The sequence below is a fragment of the Ictalurus furcatus genome, chromosome 12 (genome assembly GCF_023375685.1).
Source record: "Ictalurus furcatus strain D&B chromosome 12, Billie_1.0, whole genome shotgun sequence".
NCBI lineage: Eukaryota > Metazoa > Chordata > Actinopteri > Siluriformes > Ictaluridae > Ictalurus > Ictalurus furcatus.
The window spans coordinates 26,239,662-26,260,576 of record NC_071266.1 but is presented as its reverse complement, the minus strand read 5'-3'; the positions used below and the strand labels follow the sequence as shown (position 1 = coordinate 26,260,576).

General features: G+C 39.7%; 1 protein-coding gene across 1 annotated transcript; it reads left to right on the top strand.

The window, feature by feature from the left end:
* The first annotated feature begins 13 nt into the window (after nt 1-13).
* LOC128615532 (NACHT, LRR and PYD domains-containing protein 12-like) lies at nt 14-12,153 on the top strand. Its single transcript, XM_053637707.1, has 10 exons — nt 14-335; nt 1,927-2,069; nt 2,733-2,849; nt 3,434-3,550; nt 4,772-4,825; nt 5,068-6,837; nt 7,211-7,405; nt 7,800-7,973; nt 8,845-9,018; nt 11,766-12,153. The coding sequence occupies exons 2-10, from the start codon at nt 2,017-2,019 to the stop codon at nt 11,941-11,943; spliced, it is 2,832 nt and encodes a 943-aa protein (XP_053493682.1). The 5' UTR covers nt 14-335; nt 1,927-2,016; the 3' UTR covers nt 11,944-12,153.
* The last annotated feature ends 8,762 nt before the right edge of the window (nt 12,154-20,915 follow it).

Sequence of the window (20,915 nt, the reverse complement as noted above, 5' to 3'; positions counted from 1 at the left end):
TAACCAAGGAAAACGATTTCGTGTGCGGTTCAGAAAACTTTGAATTCATGTTTCAGTTTTGTGCAATATCATTTTTTGTGTGTTTTTAAATGTTTGATTCACGCTTAATACAATACTTTTAAGGGTAAATGAATCTCATACCGCCCCGTTCTGCAGGCTTCAGCCGGTAGGGGGCGGAGCGACACGTCACGGGTAGAGAATCAGTTTATCGGAAAGTGAAAGAGCTTCTCTCTCAGACTCGACTCCATTGTGTCTCTGTTGGAAAAGCAGAAAAACCTCAACACCAGGCAGAAACGGTGATATTAATGTCACACAACATGGACTGCTGAATAAAAGTAAGTTATTTCTTTAACTGAAACGACTTTATATTTTATTTTAAAACAGCAGGTAGAAAACTGTGTCACTTCCCCGGAACTGAAGCCATCTTCCCTGCAGCAGAAAAAGCTCCTTCACTTTTATACAAAACCATCATTTTAAATACATAAGGAACACAACAAACAAAACAATTGACAGTATTTATGAGTGTACAGGAAAAACGTTTTTATAACCCTTTACATTTAAATAATGGCAAAATCAATCAAGTTTAAAGAGACACTATAAAGTAGTAAACCAAATAAACACATTTACTAAAATATCTTTTAAGAAACTATATTATTATTATTTTTATTATTGTTATAAATCTAACCATGAATATATTTTTTAAACGTGTAGATTCATAACGGTTCATTCCACAGAGGAAGTCTGACACCAAAATGTTAATATTTTATTTCGTCTTAAGACTGAAGTAAAAGGGACGTTTCAGATTGGTAGGTGATCAAACCCTCTCAGATCAGTTCATAGAGACCTACTATAAGCTCACAATACAGATCAGTTCATTTTACTGTAGAATTTTGAAGTAATATGTTTTTAAAAAGAGTAGATGGTTTATTTCACAGAGGAAATCTCTGACAACAAAATATTAATATTTTACTTCATCTAACTGCTGTAAGAGTAAAAGGGACGTTTCGAATCTAAAACCCACTCAGATCAGTTCACAGTGACCTACTCTATGCTCACAATAAAGATCAATTCATTTTAATCTAAAGTTTCTCGGGGAACGAAAGAGCATCAAAATATAAATTTTCCTCCAATCTCATATTATTTTTCAGCACCATGTCCCCTTAGGGGCTCCGCAGGATAGTGTTCCTGTAGCTCAGTACTATCCTGTACACGTAACTGTACTAAAATTCTTAATTAGTTAGTAAATATGATCATTTTTTGGCCATATAGTTTTAATGATAATTAAATGTGACACGGTAATACTAACCGGGAATTTTATCATGAAACCGGTAACCGTTTCATCCCTAATAGCGATCCATCCAGCTATCATCATATTGATAATCATTCATGTAGTAAGACTCTTCAAAATGAATTGTAATAAATGATAATAAATCACTGGTTTAGTAACAGAGGGTTGTGACGTTACTGTTGTGACTTGAAGCCACTGATTCCAACATTACTTCAAGACGATGAAACTTTAGGCTCACAGAAATCATCTCTGTTTAGTACAACTGATTTCAGACTTACTGACTTCTGACTCAGAATTTACAGTACATTTATTTAAACTAAAACCCATGTAATGCTGTTAAAGAGAAAGTGTATTAGACTTAAAGTAGCACTTCTATTAACTACAAATCATTTTAGTTGCCTTCTGGTTCTGACTTTTTATCTAAAGCATCACACTTACATTTCAAACTGTGTCTCCTCCCTTCCAGCAGAGATCCCCCTCCCCTGATTATTGAACTGTTCACCTCACCTCCACACACGCACACAGTTTTATAAACACAAGATTTTGTTTTATCAAAGGAGAAACAGTTTTTCTTTAGTTGAGAGATGTGAAAGATTTTTCCCCCAGTTGTAACTGTGTGTTTGTTTTGTGTTTTCTAGGAGTGTCAGTAATTCCAGCAGAAGAGATCAGCATCTTCAGGACTCAGCTGTGTGTCCATGAGCTGTCTGTGTTTACACTAATATTCAAACATGGAGACCCCTGACCTGGACACAGATAATGTGACCCCGCCCATAAAAAAACGGTAAGCTTCCATGTCCTAGTATTTTAGTCATTAAATATTCATATCTGAAATATATAATGAGTTTATATGAAAATAGTAACAAATATTTATACTAAGCATGAGAACTTATCAGTCATCACTTGAAAAAACTGCTAGATTCTGTTGATTGTAAGTAAAATGATGTCCTTATGAAAATGAACCATACAGTGGAACAGTAAAGAGACATGAGACGATACACTAAACACAGACAGGGCGTTATTTGGGTACTCAGTGTATATTATTTTGTATATTTCCTCATCACAAACTATTAATTTGTGGTTACGCCACTGCCAGCACAAACACCACGTGCTTCTGAATCGTTTTAGACGTGAGTGAGACTTGCATCAAGTGCAGCACACAGGCGTTTATTAAACCCTCATTTCAGACTGTGGTCAAGCCAAACCGTGATAGAAACTCCAGTGCACTCGTACAAAGGTTTATGGTGACGACCTTCAGACGGCTACACTTTGAATATCTGCTGTGAATTCTGGACAGTTTGAAAATGTTGAGCAGTAGTGCACTACGAGCTGTTTCAGTGTTATTTTATCCAAGTTCACGCAGGCCAAATGAAACAAGGCTGTGGACTATAAAGTAAGCATTAATTAAGTAAATTGTGTCTCATGCTCACTCTATAATGTTGTACAGTAAACTGCAGAGAAAGAGACCAGACTCACCAGAACCCAGCTGTGTCTCCATGAAGAGTGATAAGTCTATGGATCCTCTGTGGAACTTTAGAAATAGAGACTCCTCATCTGTACACAGGTAACATCCCATAATTCTCATAGTTAAAGTCACTGCAGAGAGAAAGGCTGTGTTACACATTCTTTTATCCAGTCCAGGGTCAATAGCAGCATTCTGATATTTATCGGTTTATGCTATAATTTAATTAGATTCTAATGCTGCTACAGTACTTTCACTAAACATTTTAGAGTAATAAATATCAATAAATGTGCAGTTCACTGTTTCACATGATATTAGAGCCGCAACAACTAATCGATAATAATCGATTATGAAAATCGGTGTCAATGAGTCTCATTATGGATTCGTTGGTCTGCGCGCTGAACATTTACTCATTACGTTACTTCTGTTCCGAAAACACGCTTCGGAGAGTAAATACTAAAGTTATGTCCCAAATAAAGTACTATACACTTACACTATGCACTCTGCACAGTGCAGTGTTTCTCAACCGTGGGGGGGTCTGTAGGAAAGTTTTAAAAATGTTTAAATAATATTGTGTGTACATTCCACTGTTCATTATTAGAGCAAATTAACTCAAATTACAAGTCAGTCAATATCTGTAAATGCTGTATACGATGTAAACGATGACTTTTTATAATGTTTTACAGTAAACTACAGAGAAAGAGATCAGACTCCCCAGAACCCAGCTGTGTCTCCATGAAGAGTGATGTGTCTATGGATCCTCTGTGGAACTTTAGAAATGAAGACTCCTCATCTGTACACAGGTAACATCCCATAATTCTCATAGTTAAAGTCACAGTAATGTCTGTGCTACACAATCGTTAGCAGCTATTTTGATTGATATTTTAGCTTCTTGGTCTTCAGTGATACTACAGAACTTCATGAAGCTCAAAATGTCTTACAGGTAATGTCTTAAACGCTAAAGCAAGAAATGCAAATATAAGCAAAACAATCTATAAGAAACAATATGTAATGACACTACTACTACTACTACTACTACTAATAATAATAATAATAATAGGAAATGACAGTTCTAAAAAATAATATAATGTACATAAACACCAGACTGTAAAATTTCATGAAACAGAAACAAGTATTCAACACGGATTCTAAAATGAACAGGAAGTGCAAAGTAACAACATTGTTGTTTTGTGCTAAAATCCAGGCACCATTGAGATCACGGTTACTTGGACGTGTCTCCATGAAGAGTGATGTGTCTGAGTATTTCTGTAAAATATAATAGAAAATGGAGACTCTTTATATGAACACAGGCACTGATTATTTACCATAAATCATATAACTGACATTACAGAGTTTATTAATAATAATAATCACAATCAGCATTTTCCTCAATTTAATCATCTCACCTCCCAAAATCATGTCAGTAGGTCTTCTGATAACTAAATTGTCCCTACAGGTGACGGACTGAATCTCATCCACAGTGTCGTATAATTCTGGATAGAGTTACAGATTTTTATACCTGTGAACCTTTCTAGCAGGTTTTTAAAATAATAATGATCTGTATCTGCATCCATTCAGGACACATTATCTGTTCATTCTGAATGATGTCCTCATGTTCTGTTACAACCATAATGACCATATACAGTCCCCTCCACAAGTATTGGAACAGCGAGGCCAATTCTTTCGCTTTTGCTGTACACAAGACATTTGGGTTGGAGATAAAAAATGAAATTCCGTTCTATTGTCTCATTCATCTTTCATTTCCTGCATGATAAGGTGCCATGTTCTAAGTTATTTATCACATCTAGATGTAAATAAAGATAAACAATCTAGAAAACCTCAAATTAAAACGGACACATTTTTCTCCAGGTCCACAATGTTGGTGATGTTGTATTTAGCAGTGTGTTTTCTAAATATTAATGCCCTTACTACAATTATTTGTCTAAAATTAGGGCTAAAGTTTAGACTACAGTATTAAAGTGATGAAAGTTATTGTCTTTAACAGCTACAGTTTTTATTCCCAGTGTTCTACAGAAGTCAGGAGACAGAAGAGAAAAGAACATCATCACAGCTACAGGGTAAGATCAAACCCAACAACATGACTGTGACACTGACGCGCTGGTATTATAAACATCTCTGCTGTTATTTCCTGCAGAGTGATTAGATTACAGAACACATACTGTAGAATAAGGCAAATACACAGTGAGAACATCATAAAGAATGGTTATCTGTGGTAACCAGTCAGAAAAAAAGTGTGATCTTAAACTCTAATAATTGGACCCCATGTCTTACCATGTCTTCCTTCTTCACCCTGTCACAGACACGATGCAGAACCTGCTGCTGTAAATGAATTCCAGAAAAAGTTCAAATTAAATATGAGGGAGAAGTTTCAGTGTTTAAATGGAGTGATGATAAACCTGGAAAACCGAAGACTCCTGAATGAGATCTACACAGAGCTCTACATCACAGAGGGAGACAGTGGAGACGTCAATAAAGAACATGAAGTGAGACAGATCGAGGCAGCATCCAGGAGAACAACAACAGAGGAAACACCAATCAAATGCAATGACATCTTTAAGCCTTTATCTGATCACGACGAACCCATCAGAACTGTGCTGACAAAGGGAGTCGCTGGCATCGGAAAAACAGTTTCTGTGCAGAAGTTCATTCTGGACTGGGCTGAAGGGAAAGCAAATCAGGACGTCCAGCTCATGTTTCCACTACCTTTCAGAGAGCTGAATTTGATGAAGGACCAGAAACTGAGTCTGATGGATCTCCTTCATGTCTGTTTTAAGGAGATAAAAGAAACAGAAATGTCCAGTTTGGAAAAGGTTCTGTTCATTTTTGACGGATTGGACGAGTGTCGTTTTCCTCTGGATTTCCAGAACACAGAGAGAGTGTGTGATGTAACTGAATCAGCATCAGTGCATGTGCTGCTGATAAACCTGATCAAAGGGAATCTGCTTCCCTCTGCTCTCATCTGGATCACCTCCCGACCAGCAGCAGCTGATCAAATCCCCTCTGAGTGTGTCCATCGAGTCACAGAGGTACGAGGGTTCAGTGACCCACAGAAGGAGGAGTACTTCAGGAAGAGGATCAGTGATCAGAGCCTGGCCAATAACATCATCACACACCTGAAGTCATTAAGAAGCCTCTACATCATGTGCCACATCCCAGTCTTCTGCTGGATTTCAGCCACTGTTCTAGAGAGAATGTTGGGTGAAGCAGAGAGTGGAGAGATGCCCAAGACTCTGACTCAAATGTACACACACTTCCTCATCATTCAGACAAACATCATAAGAGAAAAGTACTCAAAGAAGCAGGAGAGTGATGAAGAAATGCTTCTCAAACTGGGACGACTGGCTTTTCAGCAGCTGAAGAAAGGCAACCTGATCTTCTATGAGGAAGACCTGAGAGAGTGTGGCATTGATGTGAGAGAAGCAGCAGTGTACTCAGGTGTGTGTACGCAGATCTTCAGAGAAGAGTTTGGACTTCACCAGAGTAAAGTGTACAGCTTTGTTCATCTGAGCATTCAGGAGCATCTCGCAGCTCTGTATGTGCACCTGACATTCATGAAGGAAAAGAGAAATGTTCTTGAACAGAGTCGGGACTTTAAGACAATTTCAGATGTCCACAAGAGTGCTGTAGATCAGGCCTTAAAGAGTGAGACTGGACATCTGGATCTTTTCCTCCGTTTTCTTCTGGGTCTCTCACTGGAGTCCAATCAGAACCTCTTACATTCCTTAGTAACACATACAGGAAGTATCTCCCAGACAGGAAAGGGGGACACAGTACAGTACATCAAGGAGAAGATCAGTGGAGATACCCCTACAGAGAAATCCATCAATCTGTTCCACTGTCTGAATGAACTGGGGGACAATTCTCTAGTGGAGGAAATCCAACGCTACCTGAAATCTGGAACACAAAGTGAACTCTCTTCTTCACAGTGGTCTGCTCTGGTGTTTATCTTACTGACATCAGCAGAGGAGCTGGAGGAATTTGACCTGAGTAAATATATCTCTACAGATAAAATAAGAGAGGAGATTCTTGAGAAGGTGATGCCTGTGATTGCAGCATCCAGAAAAGCAATGTAAGTAAAGCTGAATAGAACTGTTCTACTGTTACAGTGTTAAGAGAACAAATCAAATGTCTTAGCTGTTCAGATCAATCTAACTCTTCATGACACTTTAGACTCTCTTTTCTCCTATTAATAACATTTTAGATCAGACTCTTGCTTTCCCATTTGGTGTCCCGGATCTTATACTCCATGTTTATACAATGTGTGTGTGATGATGTACGCAGCTGAAAACTCCCACCAAGCCGAATCTGAACAGCTCTGACTGTGTGGGACTTTTGTCTAACTGATGTTTGTGCTTTTGAAACTGAGAAGTTGCAGTGAAAGCTTTGAGGACTTGTTTGATCATTTGCATTACTGTTAGTTCATTATGTATTATTTCCTTCAGTATCAGGTGTGATACAATTCAAAACAGTGGTTGGTCAGCTCTGGCCTCAGTACTCAGCTCAGAAACCTCCAATCTGAGAGACCTGCATCTGACTGTGGATACACTGAATCTGAGTGGGAGTGATCTAGGAGCCTCAGGAGTGAAGCGTCTCTCTGCTCTACTGGAGAATCCTCAGTGTAAAGTAAAAAATCTGAGGTAAGATCATCTCTCTGAGAGACACAGTACTCACTAAAAGCTGCAGTTAATAGTTGTGTACAGTTCTGTTTTTTTCAGTTAAATCAGTACAACATACAGAACAAATATATTAGTCATTAAACATGTCACTTGTGCAGTAAAGTAATAATTAAATACACTTAGATATGTGTATAAAATACATTTAAACAGAGTTAAAAAAAAAAACCAACATGATTCATTACTTTTAACATAAACCATCAATAGTTTTATACCATAATTGGTCAGTATTAATAATATCTTGTGATTGGACAAGAGACGGGAGACAGTCCAACATAACAGACACATCATCTTTACAGTAAATTTTAAACCAAGATGAAAATGTGTTGATGAAGAGTGTGTCATTGTGTCTCTGCAGGTTGAGTAATTGTGGTGTCTCAGTTGAAGGCTGTGCTGCTCTGACTTCAGCTCTGAGATCAAACCCCTCACACCTGAGAGAACTGAATCTGACTAAGAATGATCTAGGAGTCTCAGGAGTGAAGAGTCTCTCTGCTGTACTGGAGAATCCTCACTGTAAACTGGAGAAACTGAGGTAAGATCATCTCTCTGAGAGTCTACGTTTTTCTCTGCTTAAGAGACCGGTGTTTTTCTGATCTTTAAATATGGTGCGGAAAACAAAAGCTTGTATTATATTTTCGTCTGCGTCCGTTGCAAATTGCGCCATTTTTACTTCCTTTTCGGCCAAAGCTTCCGGTGACGTCTACCTCGGGTTGTTTCAAGAAGTGTATAGTGTAAATGCAGATATTGTATATGGGTCACTTTTAAAAGAAGATGTAAGCGGGTCGTCAAGACCTGCAGAGTAAATGGAGCCATAAAGTCTCTCTGGATAAAGGAGTCTGCTAAACGCTGTAAACATGTTAAAAATAAACAATTTAAACTCAACAGGATATTCCAGATATAAAATTACAGTAATCCATGCAAATTCTAATTTAAGGCAAAATTATAATGGTTAAGTCCATGGGTTACTGATCAGAAGGTTGGGCCCTTGAGCAAGGCCCTTAACCCTATCTGCTCCAGGGGGCGCTGTATCATGTCTGATCCTGTGCTCTGACTCCAACTTCCTAACAAGCTGGGAAATGTGAAGAAAAGAATTTGACTGTGCTGTAATGTATATGTGATAAATAAAGACTTCTTCTTATGTATAAATGTACACACACTCAGGAGCACGAGTAGAATACGAATGAACAGGATTTTCATGAATACCAAATTTCTTGTGTAAACGCTCGTACAAACGATTTACACACAAACCCGTTCATATCCAGTTTTATAAATGAGACACATTGTTAATTAGAATAAACAGATGATATTAAATCCTCATGTCATTCTGAATAATAAAATCCCACACATCATCTTTAAAGTAATGAAAATGTGTTGATGAAGAGTGTGTCATTGTGTCTCTGCAGGTTGCATTATTGTGGTGTCTCAGATGAAGGCTGTGCTGCTCTGACTTCAGCTCTGAGATCAAACCCCTCACACCTGAGAGAACTGGATCTGTCCTGGAATAAACTAGGAGACTCAGGAGTGAAGTGTCTCTCTGCTGTACTGGAGAATCCTCTCTGTAAACTGGAGATACTGTGGTAAGATCATCTCTCTGAGAGTCACATGACCTGCTCCTCAGTAAGACACATTCTCTAATAGTGAGACTGAAGCAGAGGTTTTAGGTTCATCATCAATGTCCTGAGGAGGAAGATTGTTTCTTTTCACTGCACACTGATGATCTGTCACAGAGTCTTTGGGTCAGATGTACGTATGTGAGAAGCTGCAGCACAAAACGTGACTTGATGCGACTGCAATGTGTCTAAAATTACTGTGAAATTTACTACAACACTGTAACTAATCACACAAACTGCAGCTCCGACACAAACTAAATACACTGTGTGTGATGCAGGGTTTAAATGCAGCAGGGAAATGGTGCCAATGATCTCAAAATATAGAATTTATAAATTAAAATGAGAAGTTAATGTTATAGAACTGAAACGGTAAAAAAAATATTAAACATTTGATTTTTAATTAAAATGGAATTTCTATGAAAAGGGTTGCCAGATCTGCTTTACAGAAGCAGCCCAATGGACTTCACTGTGAATTTATCAGTCTCACACTTACTTACTTTTTTCCCTCTGGGGAACACAGACCACTGACGACCTTCCACCATCTTTCACAGTTGTTCTCTAACCTCTCCAGTTGTTTTCACTCCTTTAGACCTATCTTGCCCAGTGGCGCACGGTGGCTTATTGGTTTGCACGTTCACCTCACACCTCCAGGGTTTGGGGTTCGATTCCCAATGTGGCCCTGTGTGTGCAGAGTTTGCACGTTCTCCCCTTGCTGCGGGGGTTTCCTCCGGGTACTCCAGTTTCCTCCCCCAGTCCAAAGACATGCATGGTAGGCTGATTGGCATGTCCAAACGGTCCGTAGTGCGTGAATGTGTGTGCACGGAAGGAGCCTCCCATGGCGCACCCTGGTACTGAACCAACGTTCACTATCATACTGCTGAGCAACTAATCCTTCCACCATCATGGTTTCGCTATTAAGTGGAACCTTGACACAAAAGAAGAAGAAGATCAACACCCACAGTATTATTTTAATGACTTTGGGGGTCATTTATCAATCTTTTAGTAAAGTTGTGTAAATGTTTGCGTGAGTCAAACCCAGCTCAAGTTTTCCACCGGATTTACAAAAGTCTCTGAGAGTCTGATTTTCTTCTTACTCGCTTTAATGATTAGTTTTATTTGTCTTAATTTATGGGTTTGTATTGGCTCACTTTTAAAATGTTTTTAAATAAACTCCAATAATATAAAACATCTGGTTTTCACAAATGTTGTCAGTGGTGCTCTTAGTCCCTGATCTAGTGAACTAGCATGAGGATGTGTTTTTGATAGAACCTCCAGAGCACTTCTATGGCCGCATTTACACTACATGCTTCAAGTGTCTCCGATTCCGATTCATACATGGAAATAAATCTGATATGAATCGGATACGTGCATTTGTGTCTGCCATGTAATCAGACTAGGGATGTCACGAGAACCGATACTTCGGTACCAAGTCAGTACCAACATTTTTACAACCTGACGGTACTTATTTTTCTGCAGTAACGTTGATACTGTATGTAACGAAAGTACAGAGGTTGCGATTCTTCCGGACCTGATGGGGGCAGCAAAAACGCGCAAGTGTTTTAGTCGTTCCACAAGTGGTAAAGAAGAAGAAGAACGCCTACAAGCACACGGGAAAAACTACAGAAGATTAGCTTAACAAGTTTAGCTCCGCCCCGCCTCGTTGAGAGAAAAAGAGAGGAAAGCTAGTATCGTTGCCGATGTGTAAGCGGTGCTATCGTTCATTTCAAACAAAGCGAGGAAACACCTGGAATTTGGCGAAGCACCTGAAAGACTGTCCTACGTTATATTTGTTGAGGCAGCTGGGATCGTGGTCGTGAAACCAGCTAACGTCATGCTCCATGTAATGTTAGCGATAGCCCGTTATCTGTTAACGACGCTAACACATTGCAGTGTTATAAACTACCTCCGAATGGACCACCATGCATCGCCATTCAGCCCGTGTCCTGTCAGCTAAATGTAGCCTCATGTCACTAATAATTATTCACATGTTCATGCTTTTAATAAATCTTTTTGGCCTGCCACCATATCAGTGAATTTAAACTAATGCTTGTATTCAGAGTATAAGGTGTGTGTGTGTGTGTGTGTGTGTCTGTGTGCATGCGTGTGTGTGTGCGTGCGTGCGCCTGTCTGTGTGTGCATGCGCGCGCGTGTTTAGGGGTGCACCTCCACTCACTGTCGGACAGTGTTTGATAACTAAACCCCCCCCCATACACCTCTCTTTCTCCCCCTCTCTTTCTCTCCCGCTCTTTGCCAGTATCAGCCAGAGGAGGATGTCCTCCAGGAGAGTTTATTTTTATTATTTATTTATTTTTTAACACCACACCGTGGTATCAACTTTGGTAGCGAGTATCGTGTACTTTTGGTGCTACTTCCTAACAAGCTGGGAAATGTGAAGAAAAGAATTTGACTGTGCTGTAATGTATATGTGATAAATAAAGACTTCTTCTTATGTATAAATGTACACACACTCAGGAGCACGAGTAGAATACGAATGAACAGGATTTTCATGAACACCAAATTTCTTGTGTAAACGCTCGTACAAACGATTTACACACAAACCCGTTCATATCCAGTTTTATAAATGAGACACATTGTTAATTAGAATAAACAGATGATATTAAATCCTCATGTCATTCTGAATAATAAAATCCCACACATCATCTTTAAAGTAATGAAAATGTGTTGATGAAGAGTGTGTCATTGTGTCTCTGCAGGTTGCGGAGGTGTGGTGTCTCAGATGAAGGCTGTGCTGCTCTGACTTCAGCTCTGAGATCAAACCCCTCACACCTGAGAGAACTGAATCTGTCTAGGAATAAACTAGGAGACTCAGGAGTGAAGTGTCTCTCTGCTGTACTGGAGAATCCTCACTGTAAACTGGAGATACTGAAGTAAGATCATCTCTCTGAGAGTCACATGACCTGCTCCTCAGTAAGACACATTCTCTAATAGTGAGACTGAAGCAGAGGTTTTAGGTTCATCATCAATGTCCTGAGGAGGAAGATTGTTTCTTTTCACTGCACACTGATGATCTGTCACAGAGTCTTTGGGTCAGATGTACGTCTGTGAGAAGCTGCAGCACAAAACGTGACTTGATGCGACTGCAATGTGTCTAAAATTACTGTGAAATTTACTACAACACTGTAACTAATCACACAAACTGCAGCTCAGACACAAACTAAATACACTGTGTGTGATGCAGGGTTTAAATGCAGCAGGGAAACGGTGCAAATGATCTCAATATATAGAATTTATAAATTAAAATGAGAAGTTAATGTTATAGAAGTTAACACGTCAATACATTTTATGTGTAAAACATTCAATAAATAATTTTTAATTAAAATGGAGTTACTATGAAAAGGGTTGCCAGATCTGCTTTACAGAAGCAGCCCAATGGACTTCACTGTAAATTTATCAGTCTCACACTTACTTACTTTTTTCCCTCTGGGGAACACAGACCACTGACGACCTTCCACCATCTTTCACAGTTGTTCTCTAACCTCTCCAGTTGTTTTCACTCCTTTAGACCTATCAACACCCAAAGTATTATTTTAATGACTTTGGGGGTCATTTATCGATCTTTTAGTAAAGTTGTGTGTAAATGTTTGCGTGAGTCAAACCCAGCTCAAATTTTCCACCGGATTTACAAAAGTCTCTGAAAGTCTGATTTTCTTCGTACTCGCTTTAATGATTAGTTTTATTTGTCTTAATTTATGGGTTTGTATTGGCTCACTTTTTATATTCTTTAATAAACTCCAATAATATAAAACATCTGGTTTTCACAAATGTTGTCAGTGGTGCTCTTAGTCCCTGATCTAGTGAACTAGCATGAGGATGTGTTTTTGATAGAAACTCCAAAGAACTTCTATAAGTCTCTCTGGATAAAGGAGTCTGCTAAACGCTGTAAACATGTTAAAAATAAACTATTTAAACTCAACAGGATATTCCAGGTGTAATATTACAGTAATCCATGCAAATTATATGATTTGAAGTTGATCAAGTCAGTGTTTACATTATTTAGTCTGGGGCAGTGGTGGCTCACCATTAAGGCTATGGGTTACTGATCAGAAGGTTGGGCCCTTGAACAAGGCCCTTAACCCTATCTGCTCCAGGGGCGCTGTATCATGTCTGATCCTGCGCTCTGACTCCAACTTCCTAACAAGCTGGGAAATGTGAAGAAAAGAATTTGACTGTGCTGTAATGTATATGTGATAAATAAAGACTTCTTCTTATGTATAAATGTACACACACTCAGGAGCACGAGTAGAATACGAATGAACAGGATTTTCATGAATACCAAATTTCTTGTGTAAACGCTCGTACAAACGATTTACACACAAACCCGTTCATATCCAGTTTTATAAATGAGGCACATTGTTAATTAGAATAAACAGATGATATTAAATCCTCATGTCATTCTGAATAATAAAATCCCACACATCATCTTTAATGTGATGAAAATGTGTTGATGAGTGTGTCTCTCTCACCGTTTACATGGACAGCAGTAATCTAATTATTGGCCTTACTCTGAATAAGATAATAATGTGATTAAGGTGTTTACATGAGTCGCTTTTAGAATACTTTAGTCATGTTCTCGTTTTACATGTTCTAGAATATAATTAGATTAACAGCCCGCGTCATTACGTCACCGCGCCACGCCGTCCGACGTCCCTCCAGAATCTCACGTATTAACATACGGCTCCTCTTCGTTATGGTACCGTATACAGTTTTGGGTGTTTCATTTTTAGTTTTACGAACGCTTGAAGTGCAGTTGATAATTTGTCATGCTGTACGTGCAAATAGACAACTGCTTGTAGCCGTGTGTTGTTTCACAAACCGCATACTTACTGTCTATATAGTAGCCGAGATGCATGTATTTTTCCCCACTACAGGCCTATAGTAGGCAAGTATGCGGTTTGGGACGCAGCCGTACTCTCTTGTTCGCCATGAAATGTTGATCACTGCCGTGTGTGATCGTGTCCTGTCGCAAACTGCTGTGAAAACTCGCACAGCGTTCATATTGTGATTAAGGTGTTTACATGTCTGTAATGCACGTCGATAATGCGACTAAAACAGGAATACTCCACCTGTCTTAATTCGATTATTGCTTACCTCGAGTATGACCTTAATCAGATCAAGGTAATTAAAAATTGCTGTTTACATGGTAGTTTCTTAATTAGAGTATGGTCTTAATCGGGTTAAGAGTGGATTATTGTCGTCCATGTAAACGCACTGATTGTGTCTCTGCAGGTTGGAAGATTGTGATATCTCAGATGAAGGCTGTGCTGCTCTGACTTCAGCTCTGAGATCAAACCCCTCACACCTGAGAGAACTGGATCTGTCTGTGAATAAACTAGGAGACTCAGGAGTGAAGAGTCTCTCTGCTGGACTGGAGAATCCTCTCTGTAAACTGGAGATACTGAGGTAAGATCATCTCTCTGAGAGTCACATGACCTGCTCCTCAGTAAGACACATTCTCTAATAGTGAGACTGAAGCAGAGGTTTTAGGTTCATCATCAGTGTCCTGAGGAGGAAGATTGTTTCTTTTCACTGCACACTGATGATCTGTCACAGAGTCTTTGGGTCAGATGTACGTATGTGAGAAGCTGCAGCACAAAACGTGACTTGATGCGACTGCAATGTGTCTAAAATTACTGTGAAATTTACTACAACATTGTAACTAATCACACAAACTGCAGCTCAGACACAAACTAAATACACTGTGTGACAAAACTGGTGACAAAACAAAAGCTTGTATTATATTTTCGTCTGCGTCCGTTACAAATTGCGCCATTTTTTCTTTCTTTTCGGCCAAAGCTTCCGGTGACGTCTACCTCGGGTTGTTTCACGAAGTGTATAGTGTAAATGCAGATATCGGATATGGGTCACTTTTAAAAGAAGATGTAAGCGGGTCATCAGGACCTGCAGCGTAAATGCAGCTTAAAAGGTGTTCTGGATAAAGGAGTCTGCTAAACGCTGTAAACATGTTAAAAATAAACAATTTAAACTCAACAGGATATTCTAGATGTAAAATTGCTGTTATCCAATGGGTTACTGATCAGAAGGTTGGGCCCTTGAGCAAGGCCCTTAACCCTATCTGCTCCAGGGGGCGCTGTATCATGTCTGACCCTGCGCTCTGACTCCAACTTCCTAACAAGCTGGGAAATGTGAAGAAAAGAATTTGACTGTGCTGTAATGTATATGTGATAAATAAAGACTTCTTCTTATGTATAAATGTACACACACTCAGGAGCACGAGTAGAATACGAATGAACAGGATTTTCATGAATACCAAATTTCTTGTGTAAACGCTCGTACAAACGATTTACACACAAACCCGTTCATATCCAGTTTTATAAATGAGACACATTGTTAATTAGAATAAACAGATGATATTAAATCCTCATGTCATTCTGAATACCGTAATTTTCGGACTATTGAGCGCACCTGAATATAAGCCGCACCCACTAACTTTAAAAAGAAAAAAAAAATTGTACATATATAGGCTGCACTTGTCTATAAGCCGCAGGTGTCCACGTTGTAACATGAGATATTTACACAGAAAGATGTTACACAAAGATTTTTTTAAACTTTTAATTAAATACGTTCCGTAAATGCTTTTTTCCGAACAGTGCCTGTAACATGGCTGGTTAAAAAAATAAAAAATACAGTTGCCTACCAGGAAAAGTCATTGATCGCTATCTTCATCTTCCTCCTGCGCACTAAAACCACTAAAGTCGTCTTCTTCAGTGTCGGAATTGAACAGCCTCAGAATTACCGGTACTTCGTCACACACTTCCTCAGTCTCTCTTTCGTTGTCGCTCTCGATGTCACTTGCGTCTCGAGGCAAATTCGCCCTTGAGCGTGTGCTGTCCTCTTCATCACGCAGCAGTCCAGCCTTTCGAAACCCGGTGGTGATTGTAGATTTTTTGACAATGCTCCACGCTGTTAGGATCCACTGGCAGACTTGAGCAAAAGTTGCTCTTTGCATGCTATTTCCTTCTTCGACAGCCAGATCGATCGCCTTTAACTTGAAAGCTGCATCATATGCATTTCTTCGTGTGTTTTCCATGATGAGGGGGTGTGCATGAAGCGCAAAATGACTGATCTGAAGAATTTAGTGTGAGTGCGTTTGATTTAATTCGAACAGTTTCATTGGTCCACTGTGACCTGTTCGGTAATTTCATTGGTCCGATGTGACGAGGCTAAATGTTTTGGCGGCATGAAGCTCGTTAGCCCATAAAAATCCATAAATTAGCCACATCATTGTTTAAGCCGCAGTGTTCAAAGCGTGTGAAAAAAGTAGCGGCTTATAGTCCGGAAATTACGGTAATTAAATCCCACACATCATCTTTAATGTAATGAAAATGTGTTGATGAAGAGTGTGTCATTGTGTCTCTGCAGGTTGGATAGGTGTGGTCTCTCAGATAAAGGCTGTGCTGCTCTGACTTCAGCTCTGGGATCAAACCCCTCACACCTGAAAAAACTCTGTCTGTCTGAGAATAAACTCGGAGACTCAGGAGTGAAGTGTCTCTCTGCTGTACTGGAGAATCCTCTCTGTAAACTGGAGATACTGAGGTAAGATCATCTCTCTGAGAGTCACATGACCTGCTCCTCAGTAAGACACATTCTCTAATAGTGAGACTGAAGCAGAGGTTTTAGGTTCATCATCAATGTCCTGAGGAGGAAGATTGTTTCTTTTCACTGCACACTGATGATCTGTCACAGAGTCTTTGGGTCAGATGTACGTCTGTGAGAAGCTGCAGCACAAAACGTGACTTGATGCGACTGCAATGTGTCTAAAATTACTGTGAAATTTACTACAACACTGTAACTAATCACACAAACTGCAGCTCAGACACAAACTAAATACACTGTGTGTGATGCAGGGTGAAATTCTTAAAGAGGAAATTTTGTTCTGTTAGTGAGGATTCTTTCAGTTCGTCTGTGTCTAGCTGCTATGAACCGGGTTGCCAGATCTGTGTTACAGAAGCAACCAAATAGACAAGCAGTATTAAACTTATGCAGTTTTCCTCAGTAGTGAAAACACACACACACACACACACACACACACACTGTACTAAAATGCATTAAAAATACGTCAAAACATTAAGTGTTTCATCAAAAATAATGAGTGATTTTTAAAATGATTTCACTTTGATAATAATAAAACAGGGTCTAATGTTCTTCCAAGTCAATGGAATGTGTGTAAAATAACAGACAAACACATTCTGCATGAATAAAACAGTCAGACTTGTTCTTGTCAGTACTGAATAAACCATTTAAACATTCCCAGTCTCACACGCTCTCTCTCTCTCTCTCTCTCTCTCACTCACTCACTCACACACACACACACACACACTCATTTCAAGATGCACAAAGCATGTCTTGATGTCCATAAACTGAGAGAGTGAAGAGTGTGTCATTGTGTCTCTGCAGGTTGTATGATTGTGGTGTCTCAGATGAAGGCTGTGCTGCTCTGACTTCAGCTCTGAGATCAAACCCCTCACACCTGAGAGAACTGGATCTGTCTCATAATAAACTAGGAGACTCAGGAGTGAAGTGTCTCTCTGCTCTGAAGAATGATGAACATTACAAACTACAGACACTGAGGTGAGTAATTATATTTTTTAGATAAACACTGAAACAAATTAAAAGATTGACAGCATTATTTTGTAGATTATTTTGTACATTAGTATTATTTTGTACATTAATTTGAGTTGCAGTAAATATCAGATGATCAGATACTGGGTTAAAATTGTACTATATTCTATTTAATCAGACTTTTTCTAACAATGAGCTTTAATGCTGTTTGGTATTGATTTAAAATTGATGTGAAAGCAGAAGACAGGGAGTCAGACAGAGTCTACAAAATGTCAGCACTGAGTGCATGAGAGTGATTGTAAATGAACACCTCGTCTCCTTGTGACACCCTGCTATCTCTGACTTCATACTGCTGCTTTTGTCTGAATAAGATGATCTCGGCTTTTCCCCGTTTCTGATCGACAGCAGATTTTCTTCTCCACTCTCATAAAAGCGAATTAAAATCATCATCTTTGATGCCACACTGCTACAAATATTTTATTTAAGGAGTCCCTTTACTCTGACACTCCTTCCAGCACTCCACCTCCACACCGTGTCTTCTGTCATTCCTGTAAAGTTCCCCTCCGCTTGTTCTTAACGTCTGCACTTAAATACACGTGTAGAACAAGAGATAAAACACACAGCAGTGATCACTGTTTTCAAAATAAAGCTCTACAGCCTGTGATTGTATAAGAGCAGTGATGTGATGGTAAATATCTGCTCATGTTCCTGTTAGATCTTGTGGAAGTTCTCATCTGTTCTAGCTAAATGTTCTAACAAATGTATTCTATAAGAATGAAGAAATGTTGAATGATTATGAACAGGAGATAATAATGTTTTCCTTGCAGCAGAGATGATTACATGCTGTTGATCATGAAGTACCACAGTCTAGTTTTTGGTTATTAATTCAGATATCTGTCTTTTAGATTTTAATAGACTGGACACAACTCTGTACGGAGTAGAACGACCTGTGATCCCTGGACAACATTTCCTCAGTCCCAATGAAAACCTGAGGGATTATTTGGAACAGCAGGTGAAAAACCACACGAACTCCAGCTGAACCCAGTCAGTGGAAGACGGAGCTGAAATGGACAGGAACAGTTTCATGACATTGGTGGGATTCTCACCTGACAGGATCAGCATCTGAGGAGTTTATGTGAAGAAGCCCCTAGGAGACTCACCACAAGTCACATTTCTCACTCTGTCCTTTAGTTGGTGTTTAATATAGTGTAGATCTTTTGGTTCCAGGATCAGATCTAATCTGTTCTTTATTTTCTCTGATATCTGATCCCCATTTCTTTGCTAGTATCAGCTGATCATACCCGCTATGGGATCAGTGCCTTCTCTATTACTTAAGTATTCTCTACTTGCAATATTTTCCATAAATGTATCAGTTGAATACAGAATATTTTGAAGAAGTGAATATATAAGTACAATATAATTATGTAATACGATGTTATTATTGGTGCTGTATAAAATTAGTTCATGTATTTAACATGAATTTTTGTGTTCTATTGTGCGGTATTTCAGGTGTAATGCTTAAGAGATTGAGAGGGAAACACACACAGATCTGGAGAAATGCAACAGTTTTTGCAAAAATCAATAAGAAAAGTATTTTATTAAATGTCAAAACATTTCATTCATTTGGTTTTATGTACAGTACAGTGAGATAATGTGAGGGCTTTGTGTGAATTAACATAACTGCAGAGTGTGTGTGTGTGTGTGTGTGTGTGTGTGTGTGTGTGTTTATGCCTCGACTGTTCCCTCCTTCATGATGGCCATCGCCAGGTTAAGCTCCAGCTTTGTTGACTTGACATTATCATCCTGAACACACACACACACACACACACACACACCATTTCATATCCTGTATACCACAGAGATTATTCAGATCTGGATTCTGATTGGTCAGAAGGTGTTGATTAGTTTTCTGTAACAGCAGCTCTGACAGCTTCTTTTTAAAGCAGACAGAGAACTGAAGAACATGTTTTATGTACACACACACACACACACACACACACACACACAGTAAGCACCGAGGAATGTGAGTCTGTCGCTGAGGATCATGGCAGGTCCAAGATTATCGATCAGATCCAGATCAGAGAATGATCCGCGTGTGCAGTAATCCTGCAGAAACCTGCACAGCACATGCAGCACATCATAAATATTAAATAGATTTTTTTAAAAAAGCATTTAATTATTATAATGTTGAGGAGTAATATACAGTCGGGTCCATAAGTCTTTGGACACTGACACAATTTTGTCATTTTGCATCTGTACACCACCACAGTGGATTTGAAATGAAGCAATCAAGACGTGACTGAAGTGTAGAGTTACAACTTTAATTTAAGGGGTTTAACAAAAATATTGCAGTAACCGTTTAGGAGTTCAAACCATTTTTTGCAGAGCTCTCTCTGCTCCACATCACTAAGTGATGGATGCAACCAGAGCAGCTCAGCACGGTGGTAGTCGCAGGGAGGGTCACCATGGACCGGCTCCTGAGGACCGCCTCACCAACTCCTCACCTTGGGACGAGCCCATGCCGACCGCGACGAGCCCATTCTGACTGACTCGCCCCCATCACCTTCCCAGGCCAACAAACCCTGGTTAGCCAGCTGCACCACCCACACCCAGCCACAAGCGCCCATCGTCACTGTAGAAGTAGGCAGCATGCCCATCCCAACCCTCCTCCATTGGAGGAGCACAGTTACACCTGGCCGGTGATCTTACCCTGTGCTGCCACAGTGTGCGGGAGCCTCTCGGTGTCCTGTATGCGCGGAGATGTCGCCGAGCTCTGGGTTGGGATCGTAGGGATGAGTCGCTGTTACAGGTGGGGCTTATACTGGAACTTCTGGTGTCACTACTCCTGGGGAGAGACTGGCTAGGCTTCCCAGCAGTCCCAGCCAGTCGCACAGAGATAGCAAGACTCAACTGCCGGTGGAGACAACCATGAAGGAGCTTGCCCCGGGTATGGGTCACCTACCTCGCCCAAGAGGAGGACAAAGCCGACCTGGTTTACCCGATTGGAAACACTGGTCTAGTGTATGAATTTTAGGTATGAATTTTAAGGTAATATCGTCTCAAATGGATCACTATTGGTTTTTTTCTGACGAGAAGTATAAGCCACTTCCTAGTCAGTGGCACATGACGTCATACGCATGTAATGTGACACCGCAAAGTTTAGCCTAATACCCAGAGTCACAGACAGTGACTTTCTTCAGTTTACTGTTCATGTCACCATTACCTTTTATTACCAACAAGACCTCAGTCTCCATCAGACGGAG

Coding starts and splice junctions, on each gene's coding strand:
- LOC128615532 (XM_053637707.1), top strand. CDS start 2,017: ATGGAGACCCCTGACCTGGACACAGATAATGTGACCCCGCCCATAAAA. Junction 3,551..4,771: donor GACTCCTCATCTGTACACAG/GTAACATCCCAT, acceptor TTTTATTCCCAG/TGTTCTACAGAAGTCAGGAG. Junction 9,019..11,765: donor TGTAAACTGGAGATACTGTG/GTAAGATCATCT, acceptor GTGTCTCTGCAG/GTTGCGGAGGTGTGGTGTCT.